The 18,017-nt window shown below is 46.2% G+C and overlaps 1 protein-coding gene across 1 annotated transcript; it reads left to right on the forward strand.

Moving 5' to 3' along the window:
* The first annotated feature begins 358 nt into the window (after positions 1 to 358).
* Positions 359 to 5,070, forward strand: CFAP161 (cilia and flagella associated protein 161). Its single transcript, XM_054169202.1, is given in 7 exon segments — positions 359 to 421; positions 559 to 648; positions 813 to 1,048; positions 1,398 to 1,482; positions 2,244 to 2,402; positions 3,507 to 3,580; positions 4,860 to 5,070. Coding segments are annotated over 7 exon segments (918 nt in total).
* Positions 5,071 to 18,017: the final 12,947 nt, after the last annotated feature.

The raw sequence follows: 18,017 nt of genomic DNA on the forward strand, positions 1-18,017 counted from the left end.
TGTTAGGTTGTGCAGAGTCTCACTTGTGCCTGCTGCTGCTACATCTCGGTCTGGCAGGTAGGTACCCTAATTCGAGAGGCTCGCTGCGGTCCGCCCGTTCTGGCAATACACCCACCCCGCGGGCATGCCCGGGGCGCTGCAGCCTCTTGCATGATGCGCTTTGAACGTCGCCTGCACTGTGCCCCTCGGGCTGCTCCCGCTCACCGCCGCCCCCCGCTGCCTCCCTCGGCTTTCAGGCAGAGCCCGCCCCGCTCCGCCCCGCTCGCCGCCGCTCATTGGCAGGCTGCGCTCCGCCGCCGCAGTCGCTAGCCAATCGCGAGCCAGGTGATCGCCATGGCGACGGCGGCGTCTGGCAGCCATGGCCGGCCGCAGGCCCAGGGTACTCATCGGCAACTGGAGAGAGGAGGCGCAGCTGGAGGAGGTACGGCTGTACCCCGCTGTCCATAGGCGCCGTGCGGTCGCGCTTGTCCCCCCTCCGCCTGCCGGAGCTCCCCGGAATGTTTGAAGCTGCGGTTGTGGGCGCCGGGTAACGCGTCTGCCCCCTCTCTCTGCAAGCAGGAGCGCCTGAGGGACTTCATGCTTAAGAGAGAACGCGGAGAGCTGCTGGTGCAGAAAATAAACAGCCTGCAAGAGACTCTTTTACAGAAGGTAATTGCTTAAGGAAGATTGCGTCAATCCTTCACGGCTCCACACAGAACGGCATAGCCACGGCGTAGTGTTCTTTACGCGTTAAGAGCGCTGCGGGATAAGCATCTTCTGTGCTGAAATACAGCTGGTATGAGGTTGAGATCATTCTGTACGTTTGAATTCAGACAGAGCTGTCAGTATCCAAGGACGGATTTGTTCACGTCGGAGACGCCGTGCTGCTGCTGAACCCAGCCCCGGCGGCGCCGGTGGAGCGTGACCCCGGGGCGTGCGGCAGCCTGGCGCTGGCAGTGCCCCTGGATGACAGCTACCTTTATTCGGCCGCACCGCTGCGGCCCCCCGGCGGAGTCAGCGCAGTCAAGGGTGTGGACCCTGTGCGCCGAAATACTTTCCATATTTTAAGGTCTGAGCCTTTAGGAACCTTTTGGGTTGTTTCGGTTTTGTTTGGTTGGTTTTAATCCGGTAAGTTGACTTCAGTTACTCTTTCAGCTTGCAGTATCTACTCGTGAGAAACATGCAATGAAGGTTGCTAGTGTACAAGGGAATTTGAGTAAGATCAATTTACTTAAGAACTGAGTTCACTATCATTTGGTAAAATGCAGGCCATGTTTCAGCTGCAGAATACAAAACAGGGCCCAATATCACTTAGTATTCTAATAAAACATCAGATCAAAACAACAAAGAATAATAAAGCTGATCATTTTAATGGCTCCTTTTTTCCCCCTTTTCTTCCCTTTTTATACTCTCAACAGTGTGGATGGAGGTGCAGTGGAGGAGCCTATTAGATTTGGGCAAAAATTTGGTCTTGGGACAACAGGAGGCTTTTCTGACCAAATGGTAAGGCAATACAGTTCAAATGGCAATGGCAGTTCATACTGATCCTGTGCTATGAGTAAAGCTGTACAGGGGTTCAGCACCTTAGCTTTCCAGGACAGATTCAGAATCATTCACAAATTGAGAGAAACAATACCTGTTGATGGCCTTTGTGCAGGTGGCCTGAGATCAGGTGTGCAGGCCAAGGGGGCTGTCAGCCAGAGGGACTGGATAAAGGAGATGTTAGAAGAAGAAAAGGGAAAAAAACCAAAATTTAAGATACCTTGTGAATCATGAAAGAGTTGACCATTAGAAGATGATTTGTTTTAATCTTTGTTTTACTTTACATAGATCCAAAATGAGAAGATTTCATTTCTTGTGAAGATAAGTCTCTAGTAGGTATATAAAGTAATAAACTATCATTCTGAGAAGAGGTCTATTAAATGTTGGTGCTGCTTCCCTCTGCCAGTTAGAAGCAAATAAGACATTCCATGTTGCACACACACTTAAAAGAAATTGCCACAGCTTTGCAGACATTTTCCCTCTCAGCCACCACTTTGGTGAGAGAGAATCTTTGGAATGCAAAGTCAGTGTAAAGTTGGGATTCTTCAGTCTGCATACAGAATAGCTGCTGAATGACCCTATCAAGGGTAGAGAAGCTGTGTTGTGGGTTTGCTGTGTGTGGCTTCAGCTTGGCAGATGGATATTTTCAGGAGCAGAGAGAAAAAATTGTGGGTTTGTATTTATACTGTTCTTAACATATATTTTATTTTTTTTCTTTACAGTTATATCTAGCAAGTGACCATAAATCATTTCTGAGATTTGCTAAAAAGTCTCACCTTCAGCAAGTGTTTCTGACAGAGGAGATGTCCTATCTGACTTGCTGGCAAGCTGCCTTCTGGGATCCACAGCTGCGCCTTGAGCACGAAGGATTTCCAGTGCCTGTAAGAAATCAGAGCTGTAGAGAATGTTACAAAGGTTGAATTGAAACAGTGGTGGAGCACTTAGAACTTATTTATGTACGTTCTGACCTGTGATTTTTGGAAGGGGGAAGAGAGAAGGATCAATCTCAGCCAGGGCATGTAGCTGTTAGGCCCTGCTGGTCATTCTTAGGTGGGTTTGCTCAGTTTTACTCAACAGAATTTTTTGTAAGGTCCACATTGTCATGTGAGGATGCAGTGCTTGGGATCTGCTTTTCAGGACTTGTGAGCACTGAATTCCATTTCCAGTATTAGGAGCTATGATTAATTAAGAACTCCTGAATCTGGGTAAGTGGATGCATTTCCACATGCAGGTTCCAATCTTTTGTAAACACACCAACCAGTGTTTTCCTGTTCCACAAAGCTCCTAACCTTCCTGCAGTGCTGGCTGTATAGCAAAGTCTCACAAATACAGCTGCTCCTCTGCAGGCTTGAACTGTGATGAATGGACATGAATCAGCTCACTGATCAACACAGTCAAAATTAGGGGATTGTCAAAGACAACTTTCTTCAGTCACAGCCCTGATAAATGAGTGTGAGATCATCTACTCCAACCTCTCCACCTTGGGCAGGGACACCTCTCAGCTAGACTCAGCTGTTCAAGGCCTCATCCAACCTGGCCTTCAACACCCCCAGGCAGGAGGCAGCCACATCCTCCCTGGGCAGCCTATTCCCAGAGTTTCACCACCCTTGCACTGAAGAACCTCTTCCTCAGATCCAGTCTAAACCTACTCTCCCTCAGCTTCAAACCATTCTCCCTTGTCCTGTCTGTAGACACCCTCATGAAAAGTCCCTCTGCAGCCTTCCTGTAGGACCCCTTCAGGTATTGTAAGGCAGCTCTAAGGTCCACCTAGAGTCTTCTCCAGGCTGAACAACCCCAACTCCCTCAGCCTATCCTGATAACAGAGGTGCTCCAGCTCTTGCATCGTATCTCACTGTAAATATACAGCAGTCTCAGAGCGATACAAAGTGATGCAGGCTTTACACCGAGCATTTCATTTGAATGAGAATTAAAACCAGTGCCAAAATATCTGCCAAGTGCCTCTTCTTGGTTCTCTTTCATTCCAGGCAAACTCTAAAATCATTATTACTCATTGCCACACCAATCGCAACTTAGCTGTTCCAAGGAACTTCTGGACAAGGTAATAACTTCTAACTGGTAAGGCCATGCATAATAGTGTGCCAACATCAGGAGTTATCATAAGGAGAAAGATAGGTGCTGTAGGGACACACTGAGGAGATGGGAAAGAGCACAGGGTGCACATCCTGCTTTCTCATGTGTCTGGGCTGGGTGCCACTTCAGCTCAGTCTGAGTGGTGGTATTTTTTCTTCTTTTGTCGTCTGTCTGGGAATTTGTGCATGGTCTGAAAATCTAAGGCTGAAGCAGTTACTAAGTAGCTAGACCCTTCCTCAGTTAAAAATCGTAGAATCAATAAGGTTGGAAAAGACCTCAAAGATTATCAAGTCCAACCTGTCACCCAAGACCTCATGACTACTAAACCATGGCACCAAGTGCCACATCCAGTCCCCTCTTGAGCACCTCCAGGGATGGTGACTCCACCACCTCCCTGGGCAGCACATTCCAATGGCTAACAACTCTCTCTATGAGAAGCGTTCTCCTCACCTCCAGCCTAAACTTCCCCTGGCACAGCTTGAGACTGTGTCCTCTTGTTCTGGTGCTGATTGCCTGGGAGAAGAGACCAGCCCCCACCTGGCTACAACCTCCCTTCAGGTAGTTGTAGACAGCAATGAGGTCTCCCCTGAGCCTCCTCTTCTCCAGGCTAAACAATCCCAGCTCCCTCAGCCTCTCCTCGTAGGGCTTGTGCTAGAGACCTCTCCCCAGCCTCGTTGCCTTCTCTGGACTCGTGCAAGAGTCTCAATGCCCTTCTTAAATTGAGGGGCCCAGAACTGGACACAGGACTCAAGGTATGGCCTAACCAGTGCTGAGTACCGGGGTACAATGACTTCCCTGCTCCTGCTGGCCACACTATTTCTGATGAAGGCCAGGATGCCATTGGCCTTCTTTACCACCTGGGCACCCTGCTGGCTCATGTTCAGCCAGCTGTCAATCAGTACCTCCAGGTCCCTTTCTGTTTGGCTGCTCTCCAGCCACTGAGAACCTGAGCAGCTGGTGTAGCAGTGCCTCATACTGATGGGTCTGCTTTGGCATCAGTGTGGGAAGGTGGCATTGCCCTGGAATTTCACATTCCTAAATTGTGCCTTAGAGCCAAGGCAGGCTGTTGAGTGGCTTGCAAGGGTCTGATATTTGCAAGTGCATGGTAGTGCTTTGAATAAACCATGAAAACACGAGAAAGCCTTAAACAGTTCACCAACAATGCAGATTTGCTGGGTTTGTGTATATATATTTATATATAATTGTATTAATTCCCTCTGCCCTTCCCCTTTTCTTTGACTTTGCAGGTCTTATTTTGGCAAAGAATATGAAGTAGTTTGTCACACTTACCTGGACTCCCATAAAGCTGAAGAAGATAAGAATTACTGGGAAATAGTTACAGGAAATCCTGGCAATAGGGATGGTTCAATGCATGACAGACCTGACCCACAGCCAGGAGGTATCAGAAAGGAGCTTTGTGAAGAGGCCTAGAATAGAAAAATCCCAGAGTACAGCTAGCAGAGGTTTGATGGGATTCTGATTCTTGGCTTTTCTGTTCAGATTTTAATTTTAGGCATGTTTGCTTTACACATAGAAATTAAAGCCTTCCATTAGTAATATTGCATCAGCTCATTAACTCCTCAAGGTTGTAGAAATACAGGCAAAAATTAATCACAGTGGATGAGCCACGCACAGCATCCACAGTGTTGTGTGGAATGCTTCTCTTTTCCCATTTCCACCTTCAAAGATGTCAGAATCCAGGAAATCTAATATATTTTCACTACATTACTGGTTTTCAGAGGGTATTTAACCAGTTCTTCAAAAGCAGAGCAGTGTCAGTTTCAGTGTAGTTTCCAAAACATGGAAACCCAAACTCTTGCAAGCTGCCATGAGGCGCTTTGACATTTCAAGTTCATCTGAAAGGAGGTTGGTTGGTGGGCTTGCTTCACACTCTGTCTAGCACAGTAATGTCACTCACTAAAAAAAAAATCACAACTGAGGTCCCTTTTTTATCTCAAAATTGGCTCCTGGTGTATGGGAATGAATTTCAAAAGGTATCATTTGAGTTTTTTTCCATGCATTCTAAACATTTAAATGGCAAGTATTCAAGAACCTGAGCACAGTGATACAGCCTTTCCTATGCATCATCATGCTCCATTTGCCTCCCACCCACAGAATTTTTCAGTCTATACTCATTTCCCCCAAGTTCCACAGCAAGGTAAAGTTGTTAAAGACAACTAAGCCCTCCCCCAAGTTTCGTGAAAATAGATGCCCAAGTAGAAAAAGAGTAAGAGACACTTACAGTTCATCCCACAAGAAAAAAGATTGTGGTCTGTGTTCTTACCTAATTAGACACCAGTAAAAAAAAACAATAGGGCCTAAGAATGGTAAAAATTTCTTCTGGACCTCACATTTTTATAAACAGCAAAACCATCCAAGCATGAAGTGCAAAGAGGTGGAAAATAGATGTCATGAATTCATAGGGTTCCTGTCTTTAATATGGAAATTGAAACAGCATCACAGAGAATCTTCATGGGTGACATTCCACTTTGCAAAGCCACAGGCACACAGGGTCCATTTCTTACTGTGCCACCACACCAGGCTCCTTCTGCACAAAGCCAGGGAGGGTCTGAGTAAAACACTGAGGGATTACAAAAAGCTTTAATGTTCACAATGGCCAGATGAAACTTCTCAAGTTTACCAGAACCAACCCACTAGTCTTTCATGAGAGAAGACAATCCCAAAGGAGTGGAGAGCCTGGCTGAGTAAAACCCAACTTCTGTAGAGTCTTAGAGATAAGCAGGTACAGACATGAGTGCAGCAGCAGGCAATGCTGGAGTTAGGTGCTGTTTAAAAGTGGCTTGGAGACTCGTGTGTGTGTGTGTGTGTGTGTGTTGATCATTCTGTGCTCATGGGAAAGGACTGGCTGAGCTCTTGGAAAATACAACAGAATGAATGAACCGAGTCCAGCATCACTTTTTGTTCTTAGCTAATACAGTTTCACAATATCACAGTGCATTAAAGGTTGGAAGGTACCTCCAGAGATCATTGGGTCCAACCTCCCTGCCAAAGCAGGATTACCTAGGGCAGTCTGCACAGGAATGCATCCAGGTGGGTTTTGAATGTGTCCAGAGAAGGAGACTCCACAACCTCTCTGGGCAGCCTGCTCCGATGCTCTCTCACCCTCATTGTAAAGAAGTTTCTCCTCATATTGAGGTGAAACCTGTGTTCAAGCTTGTACCTATTGTTCCTTGTCTTATAACTGCGCACCACTGAAAACAGATTGGCCTCCTCCACTTGACACCCACACCTCAGATATTTATAGACATTGCTCAAATCCCATCTCAGCCTTCTCTTATCAAGACTAAACAGCCCCAAGTCTCTCAGTCTCTCTTCATAGGGAAGGTGATCAAGTCCCCTAATCATCCTCCATTAGACTCTCTCCAGCAGGTGTCTGTCTCTCTTGAACCAGGGAGCCCCAAACTGGACATAGTATTCCAGGTGTGGTCTCACCAGGGCAGAGTAGAGGGGAGAAGAACCTCCCTAGACCTGCTGGACAAACCCACAGATTTGTGCACGCTTCGCGTGTCATATACCACACGATGTCAAACACGGACACGAAGATACTCCCTAGTTGCGCCCCTCAAAACCTGTTTTGTAAACACTGCTCAACATTGGCCACACGATGGCGCCACACTGTTCTGCGCAGCTCGGCTGCCGCTACCGCTGCAGACCCGCCCGGAGTGTTCCAAGCCAGGCGAATCCCCGGCGCAACGCAAGGCGACCAGGTGGCATCAGGCAGGATCTCTGGGCTGGGAGATCGCACCACTGGTTTGTCATGCCGCGAGAAAATCTAGTTAGCCACAGAGGTAGACAGAAGAACGTTGGACTGTGTACTGCATACAACTGACTCGTTGCTGGTGCTGGTCTCTTCTCACAGGTAATTAGTGACAGAACAAGAGGGAATGGCCTCAAGCTACGACTGGGTAGGTTTAGGCTGGACAAGAGGACACAGTCACAAGCTGCACCAGGGGAGGTTTAGGCTGGATGTTAGGAAGTTCTTCATAGAAAGAGTGATTGGCCATTGGAATGTGCTGCCCAGGGAGGTGGTGGAGTCACCATCCCTGGAGGTGTTTAGGAAGAGCCTGGATGGGGTGCTTGGTGCCATGGTTTATTTGATTAGATGGTGTTGGATGATAGGTTAGACTCAATGATCTCAAGGGTCTTTTTCAACCTGGCTAATTCTATTCTATTCTGAAAGTTTTTTGCACAGCAAGAGTGGTCAGGCATTGGAATGTGCTGCCCAGGGAGGTGGTTGAGTCACCAGCCCTGGATGTATTTACAGGTGGTTGGGATGTGGTGCCTGGGAATGTAGTTTAGGGAGTGAACTTGGTAGAGTAGGGTAATTAGCTGGACTTGGTGATCCTGAGGGTCTTTTCCAACCTGAAGGTTTCTGTGATTCTGTGACTTACAGCTACTTGCAACATGAAGTAATCTGTGACCAAACCACACTGAGAGCAGATTACCTTTAGGAGCTTTTTCTTTCATTTTCCTTGTGAAAAATATGAAACCTGATGTGTGACACCACTGTTACTTACTCCAGCTTACAGAGATTAAAATGCTGCATATTTTTTCCCCCCACAGCAGATTAAACTAATTCTGCTTTGATTGTGTAGGTGTTAAACTAGAGCAAAAAACCAGGCTGTATAGAACGCACTGCAATGTTTGCCATCTGACCTCTGTGGACATTTACTGATAAACACAGGACTATAGCACTGAATATTAGCACAGTCTGAACAGTCCTGCAACTACCAGTTAGAGACATGAGGTGGTCCAGTGCATAGAATAATGGAGGTCTGAACCATTCTCCAGCCCAAACCATTCCACAGCTAAAGGCAAGGCACTGCATTTTGCTTGGCCTAGTGTTGCATATCATGAAATATGGGCAGTGATGCTGGCCTTGTTTGCAAAGCACTTTGCCATATACAAGTGAAAAGCAAACCCATGTATTAAGAAAGCTTTTAACGCTTGCTCTGAATTAGACCCAGGATGGATAGCTCCAGAAATACCTTGTGGGAAGATAAATGCATGTTGCCTTCATCCCAGGCAGCTCAGAAGCTGTTAGCGTGAGGCTGACCTGAGCCATTAGTCCTTGCTGAGGGTGCATTAGCTCAGGTTTAGTGCTGTGCTAACAGAGCTGAGGCAGGAGACAGCTCACATCTGCACACTTTGCTGTACAGGTGTCAGCAGCACAGCACTGAAGTAAAGGAGAGGAACAGAGAACTCAGAGCCAGAAAAGAGCTGTCTAGATAGCTGGGTAACTCACACACCAGTGCCACCAGTCCAGTTTGAAATCTGCCTCTGCAGTTCCCTCTCTCTTGTAGCATTCCCAACTCATCTTTCACATCACAGCCTTTGCACTCTGCCATGTCACCTAGGCCAGACTTACTGATTGGTGGTGGTAAGAAGATGCTCTTCTAGGACTCAGCAGCAGGCCCTGGCCCCTCACCCTGATCACATCAGTACCTTCAGAGGCTGCTTTTCTTCTCAGTGCTTGATGCAGTATTGTTTTAGCTCAGACAGATGATCAGAGGAGAAGGCCATATGCAGGGTTGGCAACTGGATGAAACATCTGAGGGAAAGAGGGAAAAAAAAAAGGCACAGAGACCATTACAGTGAGAAATTCCACACAGCAGGGGAAGAAAATATCCAAACACTACAAAGTCTGGTGGAGCTGGCAGGTGAGAGTGATTTTGATAAGATCTGCACCCACTCACCCATACTGACTCTTGCATGTCTGTTGCAATTTGAGGGGCAGTGAAATGTGCTTTTAAAGCCATAGCTGCTTCTTTAGAACCACTTAAGACTTTTTCATGGGTGAACACTAAACTAAGGGGGCCACAAAACAAAAATACAGGTGGGAAATGCAAAGTAATATTACAGACCAATGGAAGTTAGGACATCTCTATGTCATTTTGCCAGCTACACCTCTAATTCTGTTCTGCTTTAGGCTTTGTCCCAGGTCTTTCCTCCATTCTCTGACCTGCCTTATTTAGAATCATAGAATCAACAAGGTTGGAAAAGACCTCAAAGATCATCAAGTCCAACCTGTCACCCAACACCTCGTGACTACTAGACCATGGCACCAAGTGCCACGTCCCATCCCCTCTTGAACACCTGCTAATCTGCCGTGGAAAAAAAGCATGCAGCATTTTAACCTCTGTAAGCTGGAGTAAGTAACAATGGTGTCACACATCAGGTTTCATATTTTCACAAGGAAAACGAAAGAAAAAGCTCCTAAAGATAATCTGCTCTCAGTGTGTTTTGGTCACTTTCAGTCAAGACTGAGGGGTAACTCCCCATTTTGCTTTGGCTTTGTTTGCTTCGTGGTTGGGGTTTTCCCCCAACATTTTGTACAGAAGGTAAATAATGAAACCATTAACTCTCTTCTTGTTTTTCCCCTTTTCACTTCTGGGCTTGTACAGGACAAAGTCTTTTACACAAGAGAGAGAACCCCAGCACAATGCCAGAAAGCATTGCTGCAACAGAATCTTAGCTTTCTCCTGAGAAGATTGTCTTTTGGTTTTGGCATGGGGTGCTCCAAGTGCAGCAGAATAGGACAAAGATTACGAAATGCCTGCTGACACTAATACCCACATTCAAGAATGGAATTATTTCATGCACATGCATCTCTGCTGTGTGTTTATAAGAGAAGCTGAGAGGGCTAATTTCCCAACATCTGTTAGATGCTGCTTCATACAGTATGTCAAAACAAAACTGAACAGCCCATCCAGCTACAGCCCAGCTAGCACATATGTTTCTGTAATGCTGCTCTTGTTTCCATTATGGGCTCCCTGAGGTAGGAACCTTCTCTTCATCTTTTCTTTCTTTTCATTGTTGTTTCAGATATGAACAACTGCTTCAAAGCAGCTCAATAAGGAACAGCATAAAGCTGTTACCAAAAGTGGTTGTAAAATGGCAAGAAATTGAAGTAGGCCTGCAGCAAATAACCAGAGATATGGGCATATGAAATCTACACACAAGCTAGCACCAAAGAGTAAACTCTTGGTGTGAGGTATAAAGGGTGCAGCTGCCCAAGGGATTGTGATGTTGACAGGAGTTGCTAGAAGAGCCCACAAACCATGTTGCTGTCCCTGTGGGGCTGAGAAAGCCACAGAGGGGAATAAGTATTCTACATGGCAGTGTTTATTTTCATGTGTATATTTAGTTATTTAACATGGCATACCAGTTAAAAATACCTCACCAGCTGTTAGCACAAGTTCCACTTCCAAGAGTGTCCCCAGGACTGTGAAACTGAAAAGCTTTCTCTGCAGCTTGGGCACACAAAAACTGTTAGGAATTGTGTTGGGCATGCTTTGGGAGACCTTCTGACTGGGAAAATCACTTCCAAAAGTGATATTTAGCTGGTTTTGAAAATGTTTCCCATAGCATTCATAAAAACATCTCTGAGCAGTACAAAAGCTAAAAACTAGTGAATGAACAAAGCACTGCCTTGACGTTTGAGTTGTCCTTGCTTTGTGAAGTAAACCTCTTCAAACTCCTGCAAAGGCAGCTAGTTGTTGGAGGGTCTCCAAAAGATCCAGCACAACAGTTTGTGAAATCCACACCAGTCATTGATGTCCTTCTTCCCTGGTTTCTTACCACTCCTCTTGCCTGGGCTTTCTGCCTCTGCTGTATCCTGAAGAAACTACTGAGAGCTGTTGGGGGAAAAGTTGAAGGTTCCTCAGCTTTTTCAACCTTTTTGTTGACAGGTTTGGCAGCCTCAGCTGACCCAGAACACCCAAGATGTGTCAGATACTCAGGGACTCGGAGAGAGCCACACTTTGCCTTGCAAAGACAAACTGAAGTGGATTGGTGCTCTCTACATCCATGCACACAGAGGTGAAAAGCAACGAGTCTGCCCAGGCCAAAGCTTGCCTATGTCTGAACCTTGTCTCTCCAGTCACCTTTCCAAACACATCCACAACTCTTCCCATTTCACTGGCTACTACAGGCAGTAGTTTTCTGTTCTGCATTTTCTCATACATCTGCTGCCTGCCTTCTCACCTCACATTTAGAATCATAGAATCAATAAGGTTGGAAAAGACCTCAAAGGTCATCAAGTCCAACCTGTCACCCAAGACCTTATGACTACTAAACCATGGCACCAAGTGCCATGTCCAAACCCCTCTTGAACACCTTCAGGGATGGCGACTCCACCACCTCCCTGTGCAGCACATTCCAATGGCTAACAACTCTCTCTGGGAAGAACTTTCTCCTCACCTCAACCCTAAACTTCCCCTGGCACAGCTTGAGACTGTGTCCTCTTGTTCTGGTGCTGCTTGCCTGGGAGAAGAGACCAACCCCCACCTGGCTACAACCTCCCTTCAGGGAGTTGTAGACAGCAATAAAGTCTCCCCCGAGCCTCCTCTTCTCCAGGCTAAGCAACCCCAGCTCCCTTAGCCTCTCCTCACAGGGCTGTGCTCCAGACCCCTCCCCAGCTTTGTTGCCCCTCTCTGGACACATTCCAGCAAGTCAACATCTTTCCTAAACTGAGGGGCCCAAAACTGGACACAGGACTCAAGGTATGGCCTAACCAGTCATCAGTTTATCCAGACAACCCCCCTCTGGACCTGTTCTCTTTCCCCTACATTCCTTTTTCAAACACAAATGACAACTTGTTTAAGAAGGGGTCCATGCAGCTCTCTCAAGAATTACAGTCTCTGACCTTTGGTACAACACAGCTTGTTGTTCTCACTGCTCATTGCAAATTTTGATGCTTCAAGAAGGGTTTCTCATTCACTATTTCCCTCTGCCCCATGCTAATTCACACCCCCACTGATGGTACCACGCTAGGCAGTTATGGAATGCTGTCCTTAAGTGCTGGTTGATTTTAAACAGTGTCACACTCTGGGACTAGCAACTGGTTGCTGCTGAACGCTGGGCTTTATACAGCATCCAGAAACACCAACACAAATTCCTGCTCTCTATGAAACTGGCTTAACAAGGATTTGGGGAGTAACCATTCCCACTGTGTGGCTGCTGTGCGTAACCTTTTCATCCAGGCAGTTCTTTCTGAGAACAGAACGTTCATTCATCAGGGCAAGCAGTGGGGCACAGTCGATTTACACCACATGCATGGCCTGCACCACAACACAGCCATTGGCTATTTGTTTGTAGAAGGCAAGTGTTACGCAGAAGCCAACAAGTGGCAGGGGTTTTTTTGGTCAGCCCGTGTAACCTATAGCAGCTTTGGGTTTTCTGCAGTAACACAAGTTTTCAATTGTGAAGAAAGGTGTCAGAATTGGTATAGAATCATAGAACAGAATCATAGAATCAACAAGGTTGGAAAAGACCTCAAAGATCATCAAGTCCAACCTGTCACCCAAGACCTTATGACTGCTAGACCATGGCACCAAGTGCCACATCCAATCCCCTCTTGAACACCTCTAGGAACGGTGACTCCACCACCTCCCTGGGCAGCACATTCATATAAATGCACAGGAATGACTTCCCAAACATGCTTGAAGCAATTCTGCCAAAGAGAACTTACCAACAAGCTGAAGCAGGGCAGCAGTTTTCCCCAGAGGAACAGTGGAACTGAGGGAGCACAATCCTCCTGTACAACTGCCATGACGAGAGGATTCAGCACCTGCAGCTCAACAACAATGGTGGCCAAGACACACATCCTGAGGGTGGCACAATTAGGCTGAAAGTGAACTGATAGGCACTGAAAAGACATCCTTGGAAAAGACATCCATGAAAAGCACAATTCCAGAGAAAAAGAACACAAACTAAAGCTATTCAAAATGTATTTAAACAGGCAGAGCTGCCTGTCCTTGTGGAGAATTCGATGCCCTTGAGCTGCTGCAGGTGAATGTGAATTACCTTCCCCACAGCCACATGCAATGATCATCTCTAGGACTTCCAGCCACAGTTTTATTCTTCAGTAATAGCCTGTGAGGTTTAGTGTTGATACTTCACTCCCTTGTTGATCCAAGTTTAAGAAGTTCACTTGCAAGAGTGTTTTAGAGATGAAAAAGTGGAAACCTTTATCACACTTAAAACCACTTTGCCTCATACAGCTCCTGCTACTGCAAAAGGATCCTGGCATGATAAACCCATTGGTTCGGAATGAAAAGTGTGCTGGGTTCACCTCTCAAAATTCATCAGTCTAGCAAATGTTTGCATGTGGAGTACAGTCAAGGCAAAGCCTAATAAGCTGCAATTAATAGCTTCACTTAGGTAAAGCAAACAAACCATTAGTGAGGTGAGCCTCTTTCACCTGATTGTGCCAATTGCTACACTACACCCTCCCAACCCAGGACCTTAATGCAAGAGGTGGATGGCTAGAAAGGCTGTGGAAAGAAAGAGCTAAACTGAAATGCAGCTCCCAGAATTGTTTATGAGAGCATTAACTGTTGGAATGAGATCAGCCACTGTGTCCTGAGCAGTGCCTGTGGTAAATTGCATAGAGCAGGCTAAACATTCCAGGAAGTTCCAATTACCTTAATGATGAACTTCATTTAGCCATAGTTCTGCCTCCACATCCCAGTCCTCTGTCTTCTGTCTCATGAAGCTATGTACATGGACGGTAAAGAAATCACACTGCAGCCATCTGCTAGAAGAAAATAAACTAAATTATTTAGTTTCTTACTGCAAAACACACTCCTCAGACATCTTAGAACTGTTTTCTTTCTTTCCACCATGTTAACATCTGTACTAAAAGGAGTGGATGCCAGAACTGGGCAGAGAGTTGCTCTGTTAATGCTTTGTTCACCAGTAAGGATGCTGTTCCTCCTGGACGCCTTATGTCACATGCATCCATTTTTTCAAGTGAGAGTGGGTGGCCTGGGGCTGGCTGGATCTGCATACTTCAACTCCCCTCCCATTCTCATTTTCCTCTGAGCAGCCTGAGACCATCAGAAGCTGCTTCCTCCAGAGAAATGGCAGCTTTCTTGCTCCCACCATCCTGCTGCTCTAGATAAATGCTGGCTTTGCCTACAGCTGCACTTATCCGTACAGGGGCTATAACTCTCTGTAACAGCCAATTGTCATGAAATTCTTCCACAAAGACATTCCAATAATGGATTGAAAGTATAATTTTAGAGTTGTATCCCAGCTGTGTATTTTAAATGGCATAAGATATTTAAGGGTAAAGAAGACAAATACTGTGACTCAGAAAGTAGTGAAGACCTAACGACAAAGTTCATGGTTATTTTCACCTAGGAAGAGCAGCAGAGCTCCCAAAACCTCCCAAGACCAAAAATGGGGTTAATTTTGCATGGCTACTGCTCATCTGCAAAGCAAGCACCCAAGAGCAGAGACAGCAATGCCAGGAAAGGATTTGTGATGGTTTAGAAAAGCCACAACTGTAAAAACCAATAGGAGCCTAAAAGAAGGGACCTGAAGTGCAGAGCAGGTAAGTGTGAAGTACCCTGGGCTGCAAGGAACAATCTGAACTATTCACACATGCTGATGGCTTGCAAATCGCTCAAGAGAAAGATCCAGGCGTTCCTGTGGACAGCTTCATGGAAACTTCAGCTCAGCTGCACAGTAGTGGTCAAAAAAGCAAACAAGATGTCAGGCTGTGTTAAAGATGGATTAGAGAATAATACTGGAAATAATAACAGTGCCACAAAACACATCAGGAAAGCATTCTCCAGTTTAACATTCGCTTGGTTTACTGTCCTTATCTGAAAAGAAATAGGAATCAGCTGGGAAAGGGAATTACAAGGGATTTGGGGGCATATATAAACTTCTATAAAGTGAAAGACTTTTAAAGGGTGTCAGAATCATGACATCCTTCAAACCCAGTGGTTTGGTTCCTCCTTAAACAGCTTCTCTGCTCCTCAGTCCAGCAGTTTGCAAACAGGGATAGCAGGTGTCACTGACCTTTGTCATATCTACTGAGATGAATGGATTCAAAATGGCAGTGATGCTGCACACCAGCTCCTTGTGAGCACAAGACCTGAATGGAATTCTCCTGCTGCTCCAGAGCAAAAGGGAAAAGGTTACTTTCTCACCCAAACCAGCCTCTGCTCTCTCCTAAACCCAGTCTGCAGGGCCCAATCCAGCACCACATCTTACCCAGCTTAGACTCAGCTGATGCATGTATCCAGCACCTTCTATTCAATCTCCACCCACTTACTCAAATCCTGCCTAGCACCCTAACATGAAACCTTTCCTCCTCTAATCCCTTCCCTTCGTGCCCCACGGTTCCATCTGAACTACCTTTTGCTGCTTACAGTCTCTCATCAGTTATTGCCCCACTGCACAGGTTGGGGATTAGCCTGATTTCCCCTCCTGGCAGGCAGAGCTCAGCAGCTTTATTCCTGCAGTGCTTGCTGGTAGGATTAGCAGCACTGTTGGACATCCATTCATTTTCCTCCCTTGCAGTACCTGCAAAGCAGGCCACTTCCCATGTCCTGCAAAGCACTGATGGAAATGCATGATGCTGTGGACATTAGCCATTCAGAGAATCACAGAATACATCTAGTTGGAAGAGACCTCCAAGCTCATCCAGTCCAACCCTGGACACAGCACTGAAGGGTCAACACTAAACCACATCCCTAAGTGCCAGGCCCACACGCTGCTTGAACACCCCCAGGGATGGTGACTCCACCACTGTCCTGGGCAGACCATTCCAATGTTTGATAACTCTTTTAGTGAAGAAGTATTTCCTAATATCCAGCCTGAACCTCTCCTGGTGCAGCTTGTAACCATTTCCTCTGCTCCTGTCACCTGTATTCCTACTCATGATAAAGAACTACAACCAGAGGTTAGCTGCCAGCAGGGGAGCACTGGCACACCACCCAGCATAGAGCTGCAGCATGCCCAGTGCATTGTTACTACATTGTCAGACATTAGGGCAAGAGGCTTCTCTCCTATCCTTGCCATGCCGTGTTGAAAGCTGTCCTGAGGGCTATGGACTATGGTAAACACCCAGCCTCCGTGGATCCTCGGGTAGCAGGCTTCCTATAAATAGCTATCAGAATTGTCCATTTAACATTGTTTAGTCTGAGGATAAGTAAGGAAAATAGGAAGCTAATTTGCCCAGCAGTGGGAGGGGGTGGAGTGTTGTTTTCTACTGAGGATTTTTATTTATATTGCTAAACTCCTGAGCGCCTAGAAATGTCACCAGGTCTTTTTACTGTTCTGGGCTGTGAAACCAGGAGGGGAAAATATGAAGTGAAGCAGTTTTATATAACTTACAAATGTGTTTAGCATTTTCTGTGACAGTGAAGGCAGTCAGAAAATTTAACTGTTTCCTTTGTGAACTTTGTGTTGTTGGTCTGGAAGTTTGCTCCATTCCAGTAGAACTGGCAATAGTCCTGTCCGGAGCATGGGCAAGATACTTCCCCCCAGAAGCAGAATAAATACTAATTACAATAAGAAGGGGAGGCAAAAAGAGAAGGCTGTGCTGTGGAATGGCATCATTGCCTCTCTAAGAGGAAGCATATGGAATAGTAGCATGCACACAGGTCTGAGAGCCAGGAATAAATCAGTGCTAGTCTAGACATGCTGATTCCAGCTGTGGTCCTGAACAAGCTGTTAGGGCTAGAATCTGATTAAGCCTAATATCCATCTGGAGAGGATGATGAACAAAGGCAGAGCCACACTGTCCCATTAGAGCTGTGCTACAGGTACTAACATTATTGCTGGGGCACAGGCAGGAGGATGAGGGTTACTCATTGCAATCCCCTCTTCCTCAGAGTGATGGGATCCACAGCCAGTATCAAAAATCAGAGGTGGTACCTCCTGCAGAACAGTGATTTATCCTGCAGCCCCATTGTCTCCAGGACAGGAAAAGAAACAGAGCTCTGTGCTTTCCACTTCTTGGTATGGCCATCACTCATGATTTTGCTCCTGCTTCCTCTGCTGCGGCTATAACATGTAATTAATACTTCTAAGCACCCAGAAGATGGAAAGCCCACATTTGATCTGTTTAGGATAATTTTCTCACAAAAGCCATAAATCAGTGTTGACAAATGATATCATGCCAGAGAGCAAAACACTAGCAGAGCCTTACAAAACCCCACCAAAATACCTCCTCCCTCCTCCTGCTTCCACACACTTCCCCAAAACAACGAATCCCTCCCAAGTGATTTGATAGGAGCAGCATTTGCGTCTCCTTTGCTGTTATCTCATTTTCACACAGCAGAAGACTCCTAGTTTGTGTCTGTTTGCTTGAGCCTGACTTCTGCCATCCTCAGACAAAACTCTTCCCTCCACTACACAGACTTTATTCACCAAAGAAAAACCTCCCAGAGCCCTGGCAGCCCTTATGAAAGGCGTTTTCACTCACTTGGGTTAAATGAGCACTGTGTGTTTTCTTTCTTCTCCTGGTGGTGGTTTTTTTTTCTTCTTTCCTTTATGTGGGGGTGGTGTGGGTAAAAAGCAATAAATGAATCATTTCAACTTGGGGCGAGAAGTTTAGGTGTTGTATTTGTACCATGCAACTA

This window comes from Dryobates pubescens, chromosome 17, assembly GCF_014839835.1.
Source record: "Dryobates pubescens isolate bDryPub1 chromosome 17, bDryPub1.pri, whole genome shotgun sequence".
Classification (NCBI taxonomy): Eukaryota; Metazoa; Chordata; class Aves; order Piciformes; family Picidae; genus Dryobates; species Dryobates pubescens.